General features: G+C 35.3%; 1 protein-coding gene across 9 annotated transcripts in view; it reads left to right on the forward strand.

Moving 5' to 3' along the window:
• WDFY3 (WD repeat and FYVE domain containing 3) overlaps nucleotides 1-12,522 on the forward strand; it is a 232,523-nt gene that overhangs the window by 173,611 nt on the left and 46,390 nt on the right. For 8 of the 9 annotated variants that reach the window (XR_003005819.1, XR_003005820.1, XR_003005821.1 and 5 more), the window contains 4 exons: nucleotides 4,067-4,120; nucleotides 6,320-6,488; nucleotides 8,867-9,030; nucleotides 11,555-11,703. Coding sequence is in view for 6 of the 9 variants with exons in the window: in XM_024764205.1 (XP_024619973.1) it covers nucleotides 4,067-4,120; nucleotides 6,320-6,488; nucleotides 8,867-9,030; nucleotides 11,555-11,703 (536 nt within the window). In the remaining 3 variants the exon portion in view is untranslated. The remainder of the gene's footprint in view (nucleotides 1-4,066; nucleotides 4,121-6,319; nucleotides 6,489-8,866; nucleotides 9,031-11,554; nucleotides 11,704-12,522) is intronic. The other variant, XM_024764209.1, reaches the window with a different exon arrangement.

Raw genomic sequence — 12,522 nt, forward strand, 5'->3', positions numbered from 1 at the left:
AGTATATTTGAAGTTCTGTATCAGATAAAAACAAAATAACCTATTCAGAGTCCACACTTACAACCTTAGTATCATTAGCATTTTACCTAAGCCAAGGAGTTCACCAGTCTGTGAAATCTAAACAGACAGTCTCAGAAATAAGTATGAACCATACGGAACTTTTTTTTTTTATTTATTTAAACCAGATGGGTTACATATTGGGAAATACAAGGCAGTCAAGAAATGTTAGAGATACGTTTACAAAAAAGGAAAAAGCAGGTGGGAAGGGGAGATGATTACAGATTGTAGAATTCATGCTGCTGCTTAAGTTCATGCACAAGTCAAGGTTAATCTGCTATGATGAAGTTTTCTGAATGAATAATGATTTTGGTGTTGCTCGTTCAAAATCTTTTGTAAATTTGAAACCCCATTAAATGTCCACTTTTTTTCTTATGGAATATGCAGTCTGGCAATATCAATAGCAAAGAAAATTCCAAAAAGTAGAGCAGCTGCTATCCCACTAACTTCTGTTGTGAAATCAAAAAAGGAGAGCAGATATTTAACGAAGCACAGTGAGCTTGATAGTCTGCAGAGCAGTCACTTGCAGTTTCCTGTATGTCTCATGACAGCCCTCTGAAGTATAATTATATTATTATACCAATTTCACAGATGATAAATAGAAGCCTAGAAAATTAAGGAACACCTTCTAGGTCATGCTAAGTACTGGAGCAAGATATAATGACTATAGATTGACAGTTCCTCAGAAGTTCCTCACTCTTGAAAAAGGATTCCAATCTTTGGTGGTTTTGAGAAGTTGTCAGTGGACAGTGAATTTCTTCCAGACAGAACCACATATTGGGTTGGCCAAAAAGCTCGTGTGGGTTTTTCCATAATGTCTTATGGAAAAACCCACACGAACTTTTTGGCCAACCCAATACTAGGTTTTGTCTCTCTAATGCTAAAGAACTTAATAAATGTTGAGTGAATGGACTTACCAGCACTCTTTCTTCCTAAGTTAGAGTTTATCCATTGCTTCCCATTCAGCATGATTATAGAATTTTCCTAATTATTTTTCCACTAAAAAGGGCTAGAGTCAAATTTTATGGGGTGTGAAGTTTATATAACTTGAGGAGGCACTATAAGAAAAAGAGTACAAAATTGTGAATACAAAATTACTAGGGCCCCACTTCCAGGACTTTGAAAGGAGCCCATGGGAAGTGACGGCTGTTGAGGTATATGCTTCATTAATTTCACCATAAATCCTCCTGTGGTCTGAGCTGTATTAAATATTGCCTCCCAGAGTTAGAGATCAGTCACGTCTTCCCTTTCAGCTCCCATAAACGTGTTGCCCTCCTTGCACCCATGTTTATAAAATATATAGGCAGTACTTTTTGCGACGTTACAGGTATTTCAGGTATAACAGGTACAAACTGAAAATTGCTTTTAAGGCCTCTTGATAGGTAAAACAGGCTTTGCCAGGAGTAAGGACAAATGATTTGATCTTTGCCTTATTTATGAAGAACAATTATTGTTTTAAGTAACATTTAAATCTTTAGGCCTCTTAATTGAACTAAGAAATACAGTGATTTAAAAGTTATTTCTTGTTTTAAAATCTTTGATGTGTTAGAATCAAGTGATTATTTCTTTAATTATTAAAGTTTTATTTCTTAAACCTGGATAATGCTACATACTGTATTAAAAAATAGCTTACCCTTTATTATAAGTTTTGAATTTTATTTTTAAATTAGGTGTTTATTTATAGAATGTAGAACATATGTGAGTGTTTCATTTGCCACCGACTTAAAAGCCTTGAAAGTTTATCAACTAAAATTGTTTTAATGAGAACAACAATATTTTTTTTGTCCTGAGAAAAGTTATGTACATGTGGAAAATTCTCTTATCTCACAAAAAAATAATTTATCCCCTTTGCACAGGGACTTTCCTTAGGGGACCATTTTCAAAACTAAAATAGCTGTACTGAATTGCACTGTAATTCTGTATTTTAAGTGGTAGTATTAGTTATAAATATTAAGATGTGAGCCTGGGATATGATGAAAATACAAAATATGGTTGTTTTTAAGCAGTTGTCTAATTACTCTGAATCCTAAAGAATGAGACTAAAATTCCATATCTTGCCATTTAAGAAGTTATATTTAAGTACTAAAACCAGGTTTTAATTCTGTAATCCCCTTATTTTCACAGAATAATAATCACAGAATAATAATCTCAAACAAATTGACTATTCTTTGCAAATATCATTGGGGCAAAGACCTCACCGTTTCCTGTTAATGTTGGGTTGGACTGCTTGGGGCAGAAGGGTAAATGACTTACCTGAAGTTCCTTTTCTAATTAAGGGAGTCTCATGTGGGTGCCTCCACATATATTTTTATATAATATTTATCACAGGACTCATAGGAACTAAGCAACTCATTCAAGAAATTCCATTGCCAGCAATATAGAAAAATTGGAAGTAAAGGGAGTATAAAATTATTTTCTACAAATTCTGACTTTGAAAAATTTAGGTTTCTATATAAACATAATTATAATAATAATTCAGTTATAAAAGTTTAAAGAGCGCTATGATAATACTAAAATTATTAGTATAACATATATCTTCGCTAATGAATGTTGTACCTTTTAGTAAAATAAGATCCTCAGTCAGTAAGTGGTTCAGTGAGCAAATATGTATTAAACTAGCACTGTGCCCTATGCTGCAGGGAAAATACAATTGTGTACATGTCAGACCCTGCCCACATTCTGGTTGGGGATATATAGTGGACATCAGAATTGGGTTTGACAATAGTAATTGGTCATTTTGCTATATTGGTTTATCACATATCTATCCAGTGATCCACCTTGTTTTTTTATTAATTTCAAAATGAGTTGCAGAGTCAGTACCTTTCACCCCTAAATACTTCCCCATGCATATCAATAGAGTTCAACATTTGTTCATAATTCTTTTTTATTGACATAAATTTTACATATATTGAAATATATAAATCCTAAGTGTACTGTTCAGTGAGTTTTAACAAATGTGTAGTAATACTCATGTAACCCAAATCTTTACCAAGATTGAGAACATAGATGTATATTTTCAAGATTATCCTTCAACATAAGGTATGCTTTTAAAAGTTTGCTTTTAAGGAGAGAGGTTTATTAAAACCATATTAAGTATTTGAAAGTATGCCCAGTAGTTCAATGTTTGTTTTATCAAGGGAAGCAAACATCTGTAAAAGCATTTTGCTTGCTCATATTTACTCTAGGGAAAGGTACTAGAAGTCATCTCCAGGTACAAACTGTGAAAAGGAAGATAAATTGGAATGATTCTTGGATGTGTTACTGTCTGTCTGTAGCTGTCTGTGTGTTTACACGCACAAGTCACACACTCCAGCTCAACAGATACTGCCTTCTTGTTAGTCGAGATTTTATTGAGAATAAAATATAGAGTAACTACCTAATTCTTTAGAAAGTAATTTTTACAAAAACTTTTGGTTTGGAGGCTGATGATCCAGGCTCCCTTCTGCTTTCAGCCTTTCTGAGGTTATAGCTGTGAAGGTAGCAAAGGAAATAGGTCCTTGGGCTTTTAGGGGAAGGTGTTTTTTCACTAACAAGCACTTAGTGATTTCTGTGGTATGGGATATTGCAGATAATAGTTTAAACCAGTTGCTTCTGTTACAAAACAGATCTAGGGATAAACACAGTAAAAGGTAGGTGGAAGGTGATAGCTAGCACTAGGTTCTATTATCTGGTTTTCTGTTTTTTCCTTTGAAGCCATATAAAGAGTTGCCTGTAAATCATCCATGACACTGGCAGCCTGTGGTGAAGTTTTGTCTCTGTGATTTTTAAGTTTGTCCTGTTCAGTAGCCTTGAGAATTTTAGTGTAGTTTCTTTTACTTTAAAACTACTTTGGATAAGTGAGAAAATAATCACAAGATGCTAAGTGATTATTTCAAGCAGCTTAGGATATCATATTAATTTTGTGTGAGTGTATCTTCCATATTCCATACAGTCCTCAAGAATATTTTATTTTTGTGTTGTTCTTTGTTATTTTTTTCTGATGTGTCTATACTTAATACCCTGTTTTCAGTCTGAGATCCCAAGTAAACAGCCTGAGACACCCGATGATATCATTCCTCAAAAGGTAAAACACAAAATACCATAAAAGAATGCAAAATACTTGCAGTTTTGTTTTTTTTTCCTTTGTGTTATTTTGTTTTATTTTAGTGCATGGTAGACTAGACTAACCTAAAGGGTTGACTTTCAATTTGTTGTTTCTATAAGTTCCTTAGAGTTGAAAAGTGAATTTCATTCATGCTGAGAGGTGTCCTCGTCTCTCTTGCTTTGTTCTGATTAGCTTTGTAGGGTCTGTATGTTGCTCACTAACAGGCTGAGTATTCACTGCTCTCACCGTGAAATGTGTACTGCTTCACACTTAAACTAACAAGTCCCAAGGCATGTTAGTAATGGGCAGCCTGACACTACCAACTTTTGTTTTCAATTACTCATTTAATTCTTCTAGGTATTAAACAGTGTATATTTTGAGAATGCAAGTGTATTCTCTTTTAAAATTACTTTTTCAATCAGAAGGAACTAAATGGAAACTAAGCATATATGACCACTTTTTAAAATACAATTTTAATTTATTTTAATTAATTTAAATTTATATAATTGTTTTCTTTTTCCAGAAGGATTCAGTACATAATAAAGTTAAAAAAAAAAATGCAGTTCAGAAATGTCACAGAAATATACCTCAAAATATTTAAGGGAAAATGCTTATAGTTCCAAGTTTAAGTCAGGTATGAAGTCAGTAACCAAGATGTTGTCCCACATCTGTTAATTCATTGTCTTGCCCATCACTAACTATGCTTTCATCTTTTTAAAAATGAACAGTTATGAGTTGAAGATAATTGTTAGATCTCATGTAGAGAATTGTTATAGTACAAAATTTACTACCCTGCTTTCATTTCAAAAATATTACAGTATTATTAGTTGGTTCATCAGATCCTTCCTTCCATAACTGTAATTTTTTAAAATATCATTTCAGTACTTTCCTATGTTATGTGTTTCAGTTTCCATTTGCTGCATATCATTCATCAAGGTAGCTTGCAGCTCTCTTCATTCTCTAACTTTATACCTGAAGTTAAAAGAAGGGTAATGGTGGCTTGAGTTAGGCATCTTTTCATCTCAAAATTGGTTCAGTATTTTAGTCTAAATATTCCTGTTGGACACTTGTTTTCTACTTTAGTTGAAAATCATTTTTTTAAAAAGGTCTTGCTTAAAATAAGCATTATTGTAGACAATACATATAACTACCTGAGTCGAAGAGTTAGGCTGATAGAATACTTTCAATTAGACATTCATAGGAAAAGAAAGGTAAGATAATGTTTAGAAAGGGAAGGTCTTTAAGCATGTTTCAAACCCTGTCTTTTTCTTAATTGTTAATTTAAAGTCTGGGTCTCATTATGATCAATGTGTATACATATAAAATTTTCCCTATGGTTTTACATTTTTGTAGGAAATTTTAGACCTTAATTTTTCATTAACTATTGTTTTAAGAAAAAAAAAAACTTTGGGTCAATCGGAGAACCTGTTTTTAGGATAAAAATTATTCTGAAAAGGAAATGCTCTTGTATCATACACCAAAAAGGTAAATCTTTTCTAATGTTTCTACATAATTAATTTCTTCTTCAAAATGGACTTATATGTTCTTGATATACTCATTTAGTTAGTAAGTTTATGGATCACATTCTTTTACACAACAAACAACAGGATGTTTTAGCAAATTAGACATACCAGCTCAGAGTGGCAGGCCAACCAGTGTCATCTGGCCTGAAGTCGGTCGATTCCATGTTGGGTCAGGACTCTCTGAAGGTTTGGGCCATTTCCAGAGTTCCAGAGAGACATGGCAATATAGGAACAGGGCAGTTCTGGGTCCCTACCTCCAAATATCTGAAGTAAACACTCACACAGGTAATTCCAACTGAAGGGATGGCCCTTTAGGCCTATTTACTTGGGGCGGAAGCAAGGTTTCAGGCTCCTCAGAAACTAGACATCCCCTTGCAACTTGATACTCTCCGACACTGGGCATTCTCTCTACTGTACTGATGCATCAGTAAGGCTGTACTATACTAACATGGAAACATTTGGCTAAAGATGATGTGTTTCTTTTTTCGGGAGGAACAAAACTTCTAATGTTGTTTTATATATGTTTTTTTTAAATCAGTGCAATTTAAAAATAGAGAAACTTAACCCAAAAGACTGTGGATTTACCCTGTATAAATACAGTCTATTCATTCTTGAAGATAAATTATCTGAGTCCTTTCCTTTTTTTGTTTCTTAGAAACCTGCTCGATACAGAAGAGCTGTAAGTTATGACAGTAAAGAATACTACATGCGACTAGCCTCTGGCAACCCAGCCATTGTCCAAGATGCCATCGTAGAGAGTTCGGAAGGTGAAGCTACTCAACAAGAACCAGAGCATGGTGAAGACACTATTGCTAAAGTCAAAGGTCAGCCTTCCTCTCTGATTTTAATTAAAAACCATTTGGGAGCATTCCTTTTACTTGAATCTATATGAAAATATTAGCAACTATAAACAGTAGGGCCAACCTAAAAGTATCCGTACATATTTTACTATCACACCCTTAAAGATTGATTTCTATATCAGAACTAAAGAGACTGGCTCTTCTTTATTGCCTACAGATGAATGTAATGTGCCTGTTGGCTTGATAATTTTTTTTCACTGTATCTGGCAGAATTCTCAGTGGTACCTGATATTTAGGTTAAGGCCCTGAAAACTAAATAAATATATATAAAACTAAAACAACCACTAAATGTGTCATTAGTGCATGTTGGCTAACAGTAAGAAATAATGGTCTTTCTTCTAATGAGCTAAGACAGATTATTCCAAAGCTATAGTTTATGAGCCTAGAAAGACATGCATATGGTGATGAATTGGACTAAAATGGCCATGGACTTTTTGATTTGTACTTCTGCATATGTGTGCCCTCTGCCCTCTTGCTACAGCTTCTCTGTGATCTGGACCTACCCAGTCTTGAAGATACTGGTCAAACTGTCCTCCTCTGAAGGCTTTTCCAACTCCGCTGTCCTCCAGTAGCACTTTGCTCATATCTTTTATAGCAATTTCAGTGATTTCTTTCACTGATTTATGTTTTCCTAAATTATAAGTTTCTCAGAGGCAGAGATTATTTCTCCTCTTACTCTATAGATTTTGGCACATGCCTGGCACAAAATGGGAATTCAGTCAATATTGAATAAGTAAATCAGTCCATTGTTTTAATTTTTTAAGCCTCTGATTTACCATAAATTCAAAAGTCTTGGCGTAGTCTATAGATAAAACCCTAGAATATAAATTAAGAAATCTAAATTAAAAATTATTTTCAGATCTCATTGATAAAGAACTAACAGTATATGACCATGTCAACAAAAAATTTATCTGCAGTTGTGATCGGTTTCTCCTATTACATTATACCTGTTCTCTCTTGTGATAACTATGAATTACTAAAGATTTCATAATCCATCTAACATTTTCATAGAATCACTGAAACTTTTATTAGTTGAACAAAGTTTTCAGCCTTATCATTTCTTGACACTGCATCAGCAAAGTTATTGAGATGGATCCAAAGTTGTATTTCCTGGCTATAACCAAGGTGTATAATTCACAGAGTTTGTGATGTCTTGTGTTTGGGTCATTGGCATTTAACTTCTCTTGGCCTCATTTTCCTAATGTCTGATTGAGCTAAAACCACAAATTTTGGTGTCACTACTATGATATGCAAGATGCTATGCTAGACATAGAGTTGGAGGTTTTGATTCGTCAAACTAAAAATAAAGCAGCTGGAAGCTTTTCGCCTTGTGGATATTCTCAGCAAGACTTGATCTTTCTTGTTTATTTATTATACTCTTTCACATGTGAAAATGAGGTTCTTCCCAAGGCAGAGCAGAACCTCTGATAACTTGTGTTCAAAGGCTAGGATTCTAACAGGCTGATTTACGTTTATCCAAAATTCTTAGTGTAACTATTGTTGGTAGATACAACATTACTTTTTTTGGTACAGAACTAAAGAATATTAAATTGAATGTGAGATTTAGAGTTTATTTTGAATGCTTCCCATACTCTGGGTTATCAGTGGTTACTTTCATCAGCTGATTTTAATTTCATCTGTGATTATCAATAAAATTATCAAAATGTAGGCAGTAAAATGATAACTTATGTGGCACATTAAATTGTCTGGCCCTATATTTTTAAAAGAATTGTTTTCTTATTCTTTATGACCTGATGATTTAATCAAATTCATTCATGTATGAATGACCATACTGCCACTTGTAATATGAGTCTTGAAGTAGTCCTCATGGGCCCTCCAAGTAGGTGGAATCTCTTATAATCAGTTTATAACTTGCTGTCCTTATTTTTGTTTCTGATAGTGACTGATCATTTATTGAGGATATCCCCTCAATGACACCTGCCCATTAGCACCACCACTTTTACCATTAATTATGATAAGACCTCTGTTTATCATCATCATCTGACACTGAGAATTTACTATTTATTATGCATGATACTAAACACTTTACATGAATTACCTCATTTAGTCCTCCAACAATCCTCCTGGTATCCATGATAGATAGTATTCTTGTCCCGGTTTTATAGATGAGAAACTGAGGTTCAGAGGGGACAAATAATACTCCAGGGTCATGCAGCTGTTTAACTCCAGAGCCTGTGCTGTTGACCACTGAACTGTGCTGCCTTCCCATACCTTTCAGAACTATCTCAAATTGGAAATGTAGAGGAGGGACTACATGAGATAAAACGGCTCTCAAATGACCCCAGCAAGACCACATGACCCTCTTGGCTCTTACCCTGTAGGACTGGTCAAGCCGCCTCTAAAACGGTCTCGATCTGCACCTGATGGAGGAGATGAGGAGACCCAGGAGCAGCTACAAGACCAGATTGCTGAGGGTAGCTCTATAGAAGAGGAGGAGAAGACGGACAACGCCACCCTGCTGCGCCTATTAGAAGAGGGAGAAAAGGTACCTTACTTCTGAAAAGGAGGGATTGTATTAAGTGGTTTGTTTCCATTTTACAAGACTAGTTGAAGGGTATTTATCTGGCAGCCAAAGGAAGTATTTTAGCCTCTGCAGTGAAATCAGTATTAGGTGCCCTTTTGGGTTCAACACTCTGCGTCTTTCATCTGTAGGGTTTTCTGACCTCTCTGAACACGCTGAACAGCAAGAAGTTGCATCAGATATAGTATTAACAGTTGACACCTAGTTCACTGTCTTCCTCTAAACCCTTTATTAGGCTGCAACTCTTGCCATAATTCTCGTTTCAAACCCATGTACACAACCCATTCGGTAATTTGGCCCTGTATTTTTTCCTATACCTCTGTAATTCCAGTAACAACACAAGCAACTTCAACTAGCCCATCATCCGCAGCCTTGTACTTAACCCCTGCTTTGCTTCATTCACAAAAGACTGCTTTGCCTTCCTGTTTCTCTCAGCCTCTTATACCCTGCGACCCCTCCAGGCTCACTTTACTGACTCTACCATGTAGCCTGAGCCCCCTGCATTTTGTCCCTTGCAGTTCAGTACATCCATGATATTTCTTTACTCTGTGCTTTACTCATTGTGTTCTCTGCCTAAATGCCCCTCTTTCCATCACTTGCATAACCTCTGTCCTAGTAACTCCCATTTGATGCAACATCATTTATCTGGATGTCTTTAATGCTCACACAGAGGAAGCTTTCCTCCACTGTCTTGCCTGTTCAGGCTTAGTTAGACACCCTCCTCTATGCTTTTATAGCACCTTATATATATTACTCATTTTATCATGTTATTGTTATTTGTTCCTGTGTCTGTCCCTTCACCTAGATAGTGAGCTCTTTTGAGGCAGGCACTGTTTCTTATTTCTGTCCCAGTGCTTTACACAGTTTCACTCACCTGATAGAAACTCAGTAAACCTTGAATGAAGGAGTGATTGGTTGAATAAATAAAGGGATAAATGAGTAAAGGAATGAATGAATTGAATGTATAGTGAGTATCACCTTTTTAAAGGTTGTTTTGCCTATTATATTAGATCTTGGTATAACACTTGAAATCTTATCCACTAAGAAATAGTAACTAGAAATTAGGGTTTAATTTTTTAAATTCTGTTCAAATATATGGCCTGATTAATCTTAAATGAAAACATAAAAAGAAAAAAGTATGTAACTATAAAAGTCCATTAGATCTGAAGGAAGTACAAGAGAGACTTCTAGGGTCTTGGGAATGTTCTGTTTCTTGATCTGGATGCTGGTTGCATCATATTTTAAGCATTTGAAAATTCATCAAGCTATGCACTTATGAAATAAACATTTTTTTCTGTGTGTATATTATTACAATAGAGTTATTTTTAAAGTATGTCAGTTTTTCTCCTGTAACATTCTAAGTTTTTATTATTGAAGTAGTTTAGATGTGGTGATGAAAATTAACTTATATTTGCATATTTTAGAAAATCTATTTTCTGATGCTGTCATTTTTTTAACTTTTTAAACTCATGAGTACAGTTTTTGCTCTAATTGCTTTAAGTTTGAATAGTGAAGGAGGTGTATTTAGACTGACATTTATTTGACATTTGTTTGACTCTGATTTAATTGCTGATTTTTTTTCCTTGATTCGTGTTGAACTGAGTGCAAGAAAGAATTTTTACTAAGGACTAGATCCTGCCTGTTGGAAAGAAAACACTGCTAACATTGAGAGATTTAGCAAGTCCTTCCTTCTATGAGGAAAATGCAACTTCTGCCAAGTTTGGCTTTTTACAATGGCACAAAAGGCTGCCAGGCAGGCAGACTCCAGTGGAGAGCAAATAGAGACAAATTCCACAACTCCAGTTCCAGGGGTTGTTATGGAAAAAGAGGAAAGTAAGCTATGTGGAAGAGAAGACAGCCAACAATTCCTAACATGATTATGTACATGGTCTCACTAACTCTCATGACAAGCCAATGAAGTATATTTGAAACTTATATGAAGACACAGAAGCCCAGAAACATTAAGAAATTTGACCAAATCTATAGTTAAACAACAGAACTGGGAATTCACTCAGGATTGTCAGGCTCTGCATACCTTTTTCACTCTGTATCATCCTGCCTGGCCCAGGGCACAATCCTAATCTCCTCGCATGTATGCCTCCATTCTGTTTCCTGCAAAGTTTGTGTCTGTCTCCTTCCTTTTCTAACTTGTTCATTGACTGTAGAGCCTAGTACACATGTGCCTGGCACGGAGTTAGTACTCAGTGAATATTAGGATAAGTGGATTGGGTGGATGGATATGAGTAACAGTTGTTTCCTTTTACTAAAGTCAACTGCAACTCAGACTGCAATCTTAGCTATTCTTTTTAATATGCTTAAACTCTGGTTAATATGCTTAGCTCAGGGGATGCCATCAGAGTGACATCTTCATAAAATCTTGTTTGCCCATTAAATCCATGTTTAAAGACATTTTGCTTCATTTATATCAAAAATAGAAATTACCTGATTTTTAAAAACTATTAATGAATGTTTATGGTTTTCTTTATAGATCCAACACATGTACCGCTGTGCTCGAGTCCAGGGCCTAGATACCAGTGAAGGACTACTTCTTTTTGGTAAAGAGCATTTTTATGTGATTGATGGATTTACAATGACGGCAACCAGGGAAATAAGAGATATTGAAACCTTACCTCCAAAGTAAGTGAACGAAGAGACACAAAGTACAGCTATCTTTAGAAAGCAATACATCTACATGGGTTTGTTTGCTTTTTTCTTTTTTTTTTGGCTGCATTGGGTCTTCATTGCTGTGCGCAGGCTTTCTCTAGTTGCGGCGAGCGGGGGCTACTCTTCGTTGTGGTGCGCAGGCTTCTCACTGCGGTGACTTCTCTTGTTGCAGAGCATGGGCTCTAGGTGCGTAGGCTTCAGTAGTTGTGGCACGCAGGCTCAGTAGTTGTGGCTCACAGGCTCTAGAGCGCAGGCTCAGTAGTTGTAGCACACGGTCTTAGTTGCTCTGCAGCATGTGGGATCTTCCCAGACCAGGGCTCAAACCTGCGTCCCCTGCTTGGCACACGGATTCTTAACCACTGTGCCACCAGGAAAGTCCTACATAGTTTTTTTTAATGCAAAAATTGTGTTTCAAGTAATGTTATCTCTCAGTTTTTGTGCATCCATCATTAAATATTCACCAGAGTAATAGTTATTTCAAGGCTATAAGAGACAAATTTACCTTATTTATCAAAACGAAAACTAAATAAAATTTATTGCTATGCATTAATAGCACTAGATATAATACAAGTTCCTTGTATTATAATCTATATATTTATAAAGTTATGAATTTGTAAATTGTTCTTTTTTTCAATTTTCAGTGCGAACACAGTTGTAGAGAACATACAGGCAGTTATATAATACTCTAACAAATGTAAGAGTATCCATGTCCTCTGAGTACCCTAGAAGCAGTGTGACTGAAGCACAGGCAGGAATTAAATATCTTTTTTTTTTTTTTTTTTTTTTTTTGGG

Source organism: Neophocaena asiaeorientalis, unplaced genomic scaffold (genome assembly GCF_003031525.2).
Source record: "Neophocaena asiaeorientalis asiaeorientalis breed wild unplaced genomic scaffold, Neophocaena_asiaeorientalis_V1.1 scaffold296, whole genome shotgun sequence".
NCBI classification, from domain to species: domain Eukaryota; kingdom Metazoa; phylum Chordata; class Mammalia; order Artiodactyla; family Phocoenidae; genus Neophocaena; species Neophocaena asiaeorientalis.